An 11,846-nucleotide genomic window follows, 5' to 3' on the forward strand; every position below is an offset into this window, starting at 1 on the left:
AAATCGATAATGAGCTCTGGGGCGAGGAGCGCTGGAGCTTGAGCTACAACCGCTTTAAATCGCTGCCGGTCGACAGGACCTGCTGCACTTGAATAGCCGGTGGCTGATGACCAGCATCTTGCGTTGAGATGCGGAACCCCAGATGCATTTCTTCTTCTTTCGCGCAGGCCTTCGTCTTTCATGACCAAAATTGCCGCCATGTGAACAGCTCACCATGTGTGATGACCATACCGGTACTGGTCGTACTGACACACTCCCGACAGATGCAGCTCTGGCACAGCAAGCATTCCCCACCGATAGTGCAGTTGTTTTCATGTATTACTGGTCATCTTGATACATGTGTACGCAGCGTTAATCGTGGCAGTACCATACATTTTTGAAGTGAGCATTGCTGGGTATAAAAATCGATTGTTGTTGATAAGCTCTGTTATTGATAAGCTCAGTAGTTTGTAGTATTTCCTAGTCCACGGCACTCATGTCGAGTCGCGTGGTGGTTGGCCGGGGGTCCAAGTGCGTGATGGTGGCCTTCCTCGCAGCCTGGTACACGTTTTCGGCAGCGTTGCAGAGCTCAGCGAACTGGGCCAACACCTCGGACGTCGACGCTCCCGCGTTGATGCGAGGGATTTGTGTGGTGCGCGGCATGGTGGGCGGTGTCCACACCGTCGCCCGCTCACCTTCTGCTGTCGGCCAAGACTCCTCGGTCTCTTGCAGCAATGGCTTGGGGGACTGCAACGGGGACGATGGCGGCGACGGCCACGCCGCGGGAGACCCAACCGACTTCCTGTTCGTTGGAGAGGGCACCACCGCTCCCCACGCGTACTGCACCACTGCCTCGGGAAGCGAGTCGTCAACTTGTACGGGCACTTCTTGGTGCATCGACACAGCTTGCGAGCTCACCACGGAGCAGTCGTAGTCGTCCTCATCTTCCGCCTCCGAGTCGACGTCCCATATATCTCTGCGCGCTGCCACCGGAATCGCTGAATCCGCATTCCTCGACTTCGGCGTCCTTATAGTCTTGATTGGGCCCTTGCTGTTGCTACGACTTCTACATGTAGTATCCTTTGTACGGGTGAGTGGCTGCGAGTCCAGATGCATCAGCACCCGGTTGGAGCGCACCACTGTGTTGTCGTCATCGTCGTTGTCTTCAGTCTCCGAGTTATAATCCCAAGCTGGTTTCGCATTCGACCCCATCTCTCTCTGAGACTGTGTTTGACGTGGTGTCCGGCTTACCCTGCGAACAGGGGTCGTGAGGAATACCTTTTCCGCGTCTGCTTTCTCCTGTTCTCGTTCGTTGTTTGAACGCCCACTCATTGTTCCACGCCTAAGCTTAACGCCGTCAACTCGGCTGTTACTTCGGCTGCGAGTACTGCGGCTAGAGGCCTCAGTTCCTCGCAGGGTGCCTCGACGCTGACTCAACCGCTTCCGCTCGCTGATTTCCTGCTTTGCGATGTCCAACGAGTTGAGCTTCCGAGCATGCGTGAGGCAGTGCGTACAGATCGCAACCGAGCGCTGGTCAACCGCCTTATACCCCGGGCCCGGGAAGCTCAGTTTCTTCTTCACGCAGCAGGTGGAGCACGCGCGAGCACTGCAAACACGGCAGGTGTGCCCTCGCGAAAAAGTCCCAATCGGCCTGGTGCAAACGCCGCAGTCGTTGCGCTTCTTGATTCGCACAGTGCTTGGTCGTGCAGATCCGGCCTCGGTCTCATCAGTTTTCGGGTGAGTTAGCAGCCACGACAGCTTCTTGTTCTGAGCGCATAGCGCAGCCTTCAAGCAGTATGTGAGGCTGTTCGCCGCCGAAAGCAGCGCCACGCTCTCATGGACCGAACCATTCGGCTCGAAGTTGGTCTTCATGTACACGTCCACGGTGTTCGAGGACGTCTGACGGTAAAGGAAGCACGACGATACGCGACCACGCACGATTCGCTTCCCTTCGAGAGGACCGAAACTTTTGCCGAGATCCACCGAGTGCATGAGGTGATACCCAACACGTTCGCCACCCTGGCGGTTCAAAATGCCTGTCGCCGCGATAAACGTGAGATCGCGAGGCCATACAAAAGCCTTGACTGCAGGCGAGGTAGCCTTCACGACCCATTTCAATCCGAGGAACCGGAACGGCTCGTCCGGAGTGGGGCCCTGAAACTCGTACAAGGTGTCCGCGTCCACGACCTCTTCAGCCGTGTATGAAGACTTGATCAACGTTCCAGTGGCGTCGAACGTAGCGGTGCCGTACATGACGTCGTTTAACGTCCCCTCGATGGTTCCTACCTGGAGCAGCGTCGGCATATTCCAATCTGTGTTCGCCGTTGGTCCTGAGCCTCGGTTGGGGATCAACGACCATGTATCATCCGTGACCGATTCTTTCGGGGCCGACGAGACCGAGTCCTGTCCTGTAGCGCGAGCGAGTCTCATGGCCTCGAGCGTCCTACTACGTGCTCGCCTCCTGATTCCTTTTGACGGGGCTGTGACTACTGCGTCGTCTGCGGGTACTCGACGGTAGACGGTGAGCTGCTCCATCGTCTTGACGGGCTTCCACATCGCCGGATGAAGTTGATGCCGAAGACTCGGAGGCCGCGACGCCTGCCACTTCTGGTACTTGTCGTAGTCGCGCAGCGCCCGCGTGAGCTGCATCAGCGCCGTGTTGATCAGTTTGTCCTTGGCGGACTCGTTCAGCTGCAGCTTGGGGAACACCGCCTCCTGTATCGGGAACCGGTGGCTCATGACGCGTCCACGCAACGAATGCCCTGCGGTCCTGTCGGCAAGATGGAGAATGGGGTCGACAGCGCACAGCCAGGCACAGAGGTGTCTCGAGTTTTCTTGCACTTCTTTGTTCGAGAACTAACATCGGCTGTTCATGCCTCGCATAGCGAAGTTGAGGGGGCCCAAAGGGAAGGCAAATCGAAAGGCGAGCTCAACAGGATCGGGCGGCGTGCGTCGGGCTCATTGCACGCTCGTGCTTGGGCTTTGCCTTCGAGTTCTCAAGCGAGGATGGTAAAGCGGCGCGAAATGGTAGCCGGACTTGAAAGCGGCTTTACCTAAGCGCTGGATGTAACCCTGTGGAATTCGAGTGCGAAATGATAAAAGTCGCTTCAAGGTGGAAATCGTTTGACTCGAGCACTCGGGTCGTCCATTCGGACGCGGGTAAATCTCAAGATGCATCCTACGAGAGAGCGCTGCTGTGACGCCCGGCGCCACAGGTTCTCCCCACCCCAGGAGAGCAAAAATGTTCACAAAAGGGCAGGCGGAATTCGTTTTTCAACAACGTTGGCCGCCCACCGAATTGTGTTACCGGTACGAAGATGGCGCACGAACGAACGACGCGTGAAAAAGGTTTGTTCATACACTTGCGACGCAAGTTGCGTTGCCACGGATACAACTAATGCTGACCAATAACCAGAAGCTCGGCTAGCAATATTGTACATGGTATACTATCCACTACATGTACGCCGTGTGCTACCGTTCGGTTCGTGACGTCGAAGAGGCAACGACCGCCGCCATCTTTCGAGGACACCTTCCCACTTGAGGCTTTCCATTCCTGAGGTCGGACCGTCTTGAACTTTTTATTCAGGTTTGCCATCGCGCCGTCGCTCTCCAGCATGATCGTCTGCAACTTGCTCTGCATTATCCAGCCGCAGACGCTGGCGTCAGGCGCTGTCGCAGCCGATAATTCACTCCGCGAGATCGACACGGCGACCAGCTCTGCTCAGTGGGCCCACGTATTACATGTACTCGATCCCACGCGGCAGTAACTTGTCTGTGTTGCAGGTTACTCTATCCACCCGCTTCAAGTCGACAGTGCACAATGGTCACCTTTCGATAGAGGGATCACCTCAATCACCTCGTGTGTCTCTGTCGCGCGTAGAGGCGAAGGTCGGTTGACGCCCTACCGAAGCTTCGGCTTGTGTGCATAGAGGTTCGCCATGACGGCCACGAACTCGTCGAAGTCTAACGTAGCGTCCTTGTCGCGGTCGAACTCCTTGTAGAGCTGCTCCACGTCTTCGCGGGTGAGGCCGCTCGAGACTACCGGGTCCGTCGATCTGCCGCCGGCCTTGTCGTGCTCGCGGGTCATCACCGCCGCCATGACGTCGTCGTCGTCCACCCGCAGCGCCTCCATGATCTCCTGCATGCTGACGCCGCCGTCTCCGTTAAGGTCGAAGACGCGGAAAATCGCCATCAACTCGTGTCGGTGCTCGGGCAACAACGTGCCGCCAGCGCCCATGAACGGGTGGTGAGACGACACCGCGTTCGTGTCGGGCCCGTTGCCAGCACTGTTCGCTCCTAAGAGGAACGCGCGTACACTGCCGACTTTCGCGAGCTGAAGCATGCCGTCAATTTGCTTCTTCGTGGCGTAATAGAAGCAGGTTGTGAGCAGCTCGCGCAGAGAGACCTGGCCGTCGCCGTTCGAGTCGATGGTCTGGAAGATGGAGAGCAGGTTGTGGTACCCCAGCTTGTCAAACATGGTCTTAAATCGCTGCAGCTCCATCAGCGTGATGTTACCCGATCCATCGGCGTCCATGGACCAGAACAGGCGAACCACCGACATGACCTCCTGCACACTGTACATGCCGAACGTCTTCTTGGCAGTCAGCAGCTTCGGTGACATCGGGTCTGACACTTTGCCCCTGACTTTAGGCAGCCCTGTGTCTGAACTTTGCTCTTCACCTTCGTCGGTCTCCTCGCCGGCGCCACCAAGTGTCTGTGCCGTCTGAAGTCCTTTGAACACGTTGCCAATGTTGGTCGTGAGCTCGCGCCGCTTTTGCTGCAAGTAGCCGTTCATGCGCCGCTTTTGCTGCTGCTGTTGAGCTTGTTGGCGCAAACGCCGCAAATTCTGTCGGTGTGGTACGCGCTTATCCCCACGCAAAGCTTCCTGCATGCGGTGCTTGGTGTCCTCCAGGTGCTGACGCAGCACCTCAGCGTCTGCTTCCGGTGTCACAATATCGTGGACAGATTGTTCAGAACAAGCCGCGACAGGATCATCCATCGACAACGAAATACTGCGCCGGGGAACTATTGGAGCCGTGCCAGGTCTCAAAGACTGACGACGTTGGTCTCCACCCGTGTCGTTGCAGTATCCCTGAACTCTATCGATGATCTGATTGATTTCGCGCAGCTTGTGAAGTGGCCTCGGTGGTTGTTTATCGCTGTCGATTGCCGTATCCTCCGGGACGCTGTCAGCTAAGCCTCTTTCCTTGTGCTGCTGTAGCTGCTGGCGATGACGATGAAATCCCTCCATGTAGACTTCGTCGAGCGAGCTTCTGCGACGATTACTTCCTGACGCGTTTGGTCCTGAGCTGCTTGGTCTTCTTTCTGGATTAACGTTTGTCGGCGAGCTCTCTTGTGGTGGAAGTGTCGCCTCCGAGACAGAGATCTTCAGTCGCTGCAATGGGGTTTCCTTTTGGCGGCGTAGACCAATCTGTCCGGCACTGCTACTGCTGGTTAGTGCACGAACGGGGGCTGTCTGGGGCCGCACAGCAAGTGCTGATGGTGGAAGGTGGCGCTTTAAGAATTCTGATGCCTCGAGTAGGTCTCCGACGCCATCAATTCCGTCTTGGGAAGGCGGTCGATGAGTGCTGTGGCGCGTCCGAACTCCCTCCATGTTGCTATACATTTCCCGCGCTTTTCGTGTGAGTGTCGAGCGAGTGGCGATAGCTTGTTGTGCTAGTTGGTACTCGGCTTGGATTTGTTGTTGAACGTCGGTGTCTCGATTGAATTTCACGTTTAGTAAGGAGGACGATGTTGGACACGTGATGGAGAGTTCATTCTCGAGATAAGTCTTGTCCATCTTGAGGTCCCCCGGTTCTAAGAAGGGCGGTGGATCACCAGGTGCTGTCGATATGTTGCGTCCGAGAGTTTCCTCGTGGAGAAGCGGGCCCACCTGACTTAGGCTCTGCAGTCGCAAAGATTGCCTTGGAGTACTTACTGCCGGTGGCGCTGGTTTCGTCTTTGTCGGTAGTAGTGCCAGTGTCCGAAGGGTTCCTGCTTTGGCACGTGATTCTCGAAACTTGGAAGACTTGGCAACTGTCGAGACTGCTTCTGGGAGCTCCTTTCTTGCTGTGATCTCCTGTTCGAGCATCTTGATCTCAGGATTCTTGGCGATTATATGTTCTAGCAGCATGGCGTTAACATTACGGAGATCGTTCACGTTTCGGCGACCTACGTGCTCGGCATACAACGCCTGACGGCGTAGCTCCATTTTTTCAGCAGGAGTTCTCTCGAGCTCCTGTAACAAGTCACGAACTAGTATGTCACGCTCCTTCGTTCGAGTGGCATTATCCTTTCGGAAGTGCCACGGCCATGATCCCTGGTTGTCGGGGTCGAACAACTTGCCGAGGCAAGTGCCATCCCAGTCCCACACAAACACACGCATGTCCAGTCCACACGTCACGACGATGTTTGGATGCCGACTGATCTCCAGGCTGGTAAGTCCATCTACATGAGCCTCCCAGCGTCGCACAAGCGTCACATCCCGCGGAAATGCTTCGTAGTAGGCGCTACCAGGCCAAGACTTCGACGTACTTGACTCAGGCGTAGCACCTGCTTGAGTCACACTCAGACCTCGTGCCGACCGATGTTTTGGCTTGGAGAAAGCCGATCCCTTGCCTAATAAGAATTCGGCAGCAGCTACGGCATTTACCACTGCTGCTTCTTTCACATGAGCAGATGACCGGTTCTTTTGGTTTTGCTGAGCTGGGAGTTTTGGCGTATTGCTACCATTGCTTAGTGGAGTCGTAGGGCGAGACCCTCGATTTTCTTGACGCCTCCGCGATAGTCTTTTGAGGTCCATGTGTGATGCACGGACATTCATGTGCTCCATATCGTCTCCTAGAAGCATGGCTCCCCTCCAGTCACTCGACGATCCCTGGCTGACTGCCTGGCGATGCTTGTCTCTTTGACTTGGAGGGCTGCTGCCATCAGGGTCAGCTGTCTCCTTCATGCAGTCACGATAAAACATCGCCTTTGGTTGGTATCCGCGACGTAAATACTTGCACTTGATCTCGGGGATTTTGGAAAGCGCCAGTCTCCGCATCATCACGGCTGTGTCCCAAACCCCAACACTGCCATGTTCATCCCCCACAAACAGCAAATAGCGGTCATTTTCCTCATCTAACACCACTTTCATACACGTTACCGCGGATGAGGTCTCCATCGGTGATTTTGCTTTCGTTGTAGCCTCAGACTCGGGTTTCATCACTGGAATAGTTGTCAACGCGTTCTTCCGAAACAATTTCGTGTTCAGCAACAATTTTCGAGCCGCACTTTCGGCCGCCTCCGTGACAGCTTCTGTGCTATTAGCTTTTTCATCGTCACTCTCATCCTCACCTTCATCTCCATCTTCGTTGAGACTTTCTTGAATAGCTCTGGAGGATTTTCCGCGGGTTCGTCGGCGGTGTGTGGCAGCATTGGTCCCGAGATCGTTTGCAAAAGCATGCAACAATTTACCAGTGTAGGCGTGCAGCAGTGGCATGACAGCGAAAAAGTAGACACCACCCATCGAATCACCAGCAAGCAGGATGGGGAATTCAGCCCAGAACTGCAGCACTTGGATGCTCAAAGTGGATCCATCTTTACTGGTTGGCATCGAGATAGGATCATCCTGACTGTATCGGCAGTTTGCTTGGTGAGCGAGCGTCTCAAAGTCCCAAAGTGAAATGGTCATTCCCTCCGGTTCAGCAGCAACGGTAGCTATCATGGACACGTGAAAGCTGTAGGCACTGGTGGAGATGCCACCAGGAATGTTGATGAGCCGACGCAGTACGCCAATTCCTTTCGACAATTCCTGGTTAGAATTATCGTCAATGACGATGATGGCGCTGGTTCCTGCGTCTGTTACAATAATGAGTTTATTCTCTGAGCAGTAGTCCACGCCCACGACAGCGCACGATGGTGCGGAGCTCATCGCTGGTGCGGCTTTGCCGGTTGTAGAAATTTTGCGTTGGGTACGAGGCTTCGACAAGAACGATTCCTGACAGTGCCGCATCTGTACGAAATTCTGACAGTTGAAAACTCCTACTGCCCCTAACTCCGACACCACTACCAGTTTCCTGCATTTTGTATCGTGCGCACAGATCAGAAGCTCCGTTCCAGGTTCGGAGCGATTCGATTGTGCTGCTGATTTTGACGTCGCTGGGTCCGATGGGGCGGTCAGCATCGCAGTAGAACGCGATGATGACATGGACGAAGATTCTTTTTTGGCTACCGTTCCCTGTGACGTACTCGTAGCTCTGTTGCTTCCAGCAATGATACCCACATTGCCGACGTGCGTAAACTCCTGGATGCAAGAGCCTGTCTCGCCATCCCAAAGACTGCAAACAGAGCCAGCCACCACGGCAAATTTATTGGCGGAGTAGTGGTAAAAGGCACGGAGGGGAACTTCATCGAACTGTTGAACCCGTACACTACGAAGGTGTTGCAGCGTGCAGCTTCCTGATGTGGCAACCCAGAGATTCCGACTGTAAGGATGCATGCTCACAAAGGAAATTGGCTCCACATGCACGGACGGCATTCCCAAGTCGACGGACTCGAGCTGTACTGCATGTGACGTGCTAGAAACTGAGGAGCTTGCGTTCTCTCTAGTGATATCCCAGACCTTAAACACACCCTGGCAGTCACCAGTGATAGCACGCTCCGTTTGAAACAGTGCAAGCTGTATACCAATAAGTGGGGCACGGTGGCCTGACAACTTGAGCACCACTTGACGAGAACTCAAATCCCAAGCTAGAGCCTCAAATTCAAAACCGGCACTTAGAAGCAGATCATGGTCTGTGGAGTAGCAAAGCTGCCGGACGCCGCGCTCATGGGCGTTAAGAGAGCCACGAGGGCGGCCATCAGTAATATCCCAGAGCTGAATGTTGTGCCGTAGGTCACAACTTACCAGCAAGTCATGCACTGGGATTTCAAGAACGTCTAGTACTAGGTCCGTGTGACTTGAAAGACGTCGCCACAGAATTTTGGTCTCGGCATCCACAACTTTCCAAATGTTCACCACGAAATCGTTTCCAGAGCCCACGAGTAGTGCTGAAGACTCACAAAAGCGCAGCGTCAGCTGTGCGGTAGTCGTCGTAAGACCCAGATTTTTCAGCAACGCAAAGTTTCTGCCCGATGACGAACTCGTTGTCGATGGTATTTTCCTCGAGTCACTCATGTCGTAGAACGAAATGGCAAAATCTGTAGTACTGACGCCAAGCCACTGGTAGCGGTAAATGAAAACAGCATCGAGAACCGACACGCTAGAAGCTGACGGGGGCGCTGCAGAGGTAGGAGTCACAAAGGCCACGCCATCGCCCACGAGAAGAACATCGTTGATGGGCATAGCAAGATTGGATCCTGGGCTTGTTTGGGTCTGCTTTTCACCTCCTACACTCACCTCAGTCACGAATTTGCCCTCACTCGTGAAAAGCTTCACCGACCGAGCCGCATTCTCCAGCACAAGGAACATCCGAAAGCCTGCTGACCACCTGAGCTTCTCGATCTCCGTGCTGAGAGGGTTTAGAATCGAGCTGACACTCGTGGGGCCATGCGAGTTCGAGTCGGGCCCAGGAGTCATAGCTGCTGTCGTCTTCAGAGCATGTTTGGCATCTCGCTCATAGCGATGTTTGAGTGTACCCACTTGAGACCTCATAGCTACCATGCCAGCATCGACACAGAAACTGGTGAATTCGTCGAACTCCATGACGCCGTCGCCGTTGATGTCAATGTCCTCGAAGAGGTCCACAAGTGCACTCACACTGGCGGCTTTCTCCTCCGCTGTCTTGGGTCGTGGCAGTCCAGGGAGCACAATCTCCACAAAGTCCAGAAGCGGCAAACCCCCACCCAATCTCTTCTCACGTTCACGAAATGCGTTCGCGATGGCCGAGAAGCCTGCGCCCTTGAGACGCATCATGATGTCCATGGTGAACGAGTCGGATCGAGCCTGCCACAGCTGCAATACGCTCGACGCAAACTGAGATCAAGCAACGATCGATTTCACAGGGTCAACCGTCGGCCTCGAAAAATAGGATACGAGCATGATTCAATTGGAAATACACGTTATCTATCTGTCTCTCTTCGAAGCCATGGAGGGAGCTCGATTTGGTCAGTACCGAGTTTCTTCATCGCTCTGAGCTTGTCACACACTACCAGCTACGCGATCGATGATCCGCCGTTCAGAATCTTGCCACGAAGGCTTGGGTGGCTCATGGCGCGAGCGAAAGTCCGCAGCTCGTTCATCTTGTGCGCGAAGAAGACCGTGTCGAAGTAATATTGCTGAAGCGCACGGTTGGCGCGCAGTTCCCGCTCTTCGGACGTCGAGTTCTTCAAGAGATTGACGACAGTGTCACACACATCCTCTCTTTCAAACTTTGCTACGAGTCCCGAGATATTGCGTAGTGCGTGTTCCTTGTCAGATACCCCACCCATGAACTGCTCCCCGTACGCGATCGTTCGAGCTTTGACCAGTGCACCCGACGACGGCGTGATCAATTCATTCATAGGTGCAGCATCCGTCGTGATGATAAACGCATTTGCAGAACGCGCTTGGTTGATATAGTGTCCGTAGCCCTCCATCATGCTGGTGCACAAGAAGTAGCGGCCTTGAGTGACCACGCGTCCGAATTCTCCAGACGACAACTGGCCTGTGTGCAGGTAAATGTTGCTACTTTCACTGATCCGCTCTTCGTAGTCGCCGAACTCGCCGTCGTAGAGCTCTTGGTCCATGTAGAAGTCCAGCCGCGGGAACTCGGGTTGGCCCAGCCAGCAATCCAAGATTTGCCGCGTCCCTTTTTGAATGCTTTTGCCTGCTGTGTGCAAGAACGAAATGTCTGAAAAGTTCTTGCTCGACAGTTCGTTCGCTTTCCTCGCGCTCAATTCACTCTTGGTAGCCAGTGCCAGGTTCGTTGTCGTGTGACGCGTGTAAACAACGCGCGTGCCTCGAGGATTCCCCTCTTGACTAAGCCACTTCCTCAAGTATCGAGCACACAGCGCTGTCTTGCACAAAATAACGTCGGCCCGCCAGTAGTGCATGCTCTCCAGCTCGTACATTTCGATGTTGGGCATGAGGTAGAATGGCTTAGCTGCTGGCCAGTTAGGTGCGTCTAGTGCTCCCTCCCAGTAGTGGTTGAAGAAGATCATCGGCGTGTGCGGACACAAGTCGTGGTATGTGATCGAGCGATTCCGAGCAGCATCTTCAAACTGGAGCTCCAAGACCCACTGCGGTAGCATCCTCGATTCCAGAACTGCATAAAGGTGACAATACAAGGCATTAGAACCTTGTCGCCATTCACCAAGCTCTACGTCAACGTACATTTGGTGTAGGCGGCTGCATCTTCGCAGTAGCCGAAGGAGCGCAAGTGATCAGGCAGTAAAATATCCACATCCGGGCATCTTCGAAGCCTTTCGAGTAGATCCGAGTCATTGCGGTGCACCAGCTCGTCGAGCTCTTCACTTTGATTTTGACCGACGCGTCCAAACGTCCACGGGATGATGCTGTTCTTGTGGTTGACGCATCCACGATGCAGTGCACTTTCGTGTAGAATGTCACTAGCCTTGATGTGCTTACTCCAGTCAATCTTGAATAAGTCTTCTGGGTAGAAAGTAGCGTTGAACAGCAGAGATTCATCGGTGCTATCCAGCACCGGAGAACTTTCTTCGGCATCATTCAAGATGCGTTGAACAGCACTGATAGTGGTGAAACCTGGTGTCAACAGGGAGAGCTCGGCTGAAATTGACCAGAGCGTTAATACCAGGGGGACACACAGCAGCAATGGCAACAGCAATGGTCGTGATGGCCGCAACTTGTCGCCGCGCGCCCTCTTTTTCAAGGGCTTGAAGACACTGTCAAAGGCCTCACGGGGCACCACGAAGGACGTCCTCAT

General features: G+C 54.4%; 3 protein-coding genes across 4 annotated transcripts; all 3 read right to left on the reverse strand.

The window, feature by feature from the left end:
• Positions 1-459: 459 nt before the first annotated feature.
• On the reverse strand, positions 460-2,718 carry KRP23_9445 (uncharacterized protein; the record flags this gene model as incomplete). 2 transcript variants are annotated; one of them, XM_067895001.1, is made up of 2 exons in its annotated part: positions 460-1,878; positions 2,266-2,718. In XM_067895001.1, 2 exons carry the CDS (start codon positions 2,716-2,718, stop codon positions 460-462), a joined length of 1,872 nt encoding a protein of 623 aa, XP_067742624.1. The 2 variants fall into 2 exon arrangements, with proteins under 2 accessions (XP_067742624.1, XP_067742623.1); XM_067895000.1 differs by lacking the exon at positions 2,266-2,718 and having other exon boundaries at positions 460-876.
• A 1,162-nt stretch (positions 2,719-3,880) lies between these two features.
• Positions 3,881-9,886, reverse strand: KRP23_9446 (Dynein assembly factor with WDR repeat domains 1; the record flags this gene model as incomplete). The annotated part of the gene is made up of 1 exon (XM_067895002.1): positions 3,881-9,886. The coding sequence occupies one exon, from the start codon at positions 9,884-9,886 to the stop codon at positions 3,881-3,883; it is 6,006 nt and encodes a 2,001-aa protein (XP_067742625.1).
• Positions 9,887-10,116: 230 nt separating this feature from the next.
• Positions 10,117-11,846, reverse strand: KRP23_9447 (uncharacterized protein; the record flags this gene model as incomplete). Its single annotated transcript, XM_067895003.1, has 2 exons — positions 10,117-11,207; positions 11,276-11,846. 2 exons carry the CDS (start codon positions 11,844-11,846, stop codon positions 10,117-10,119), a joined length of 1,662 nt encoding a protein of 553 aa, XP_067742626.1.

Source organism: Phytophthora ramorum (genome assembly GCF_020800215.1).
Source record: "Phytophthora ramorum isolate Pr-102 chromosome Unknown Phyram_PR-102_s0008, whole genome shotgun sequence".
NCBI lineage: Eukaryota > Oomycota > Peronosporomycetes > Peronosporales > Peronosporaceae > Phytophthora > Phytophthora ramorum.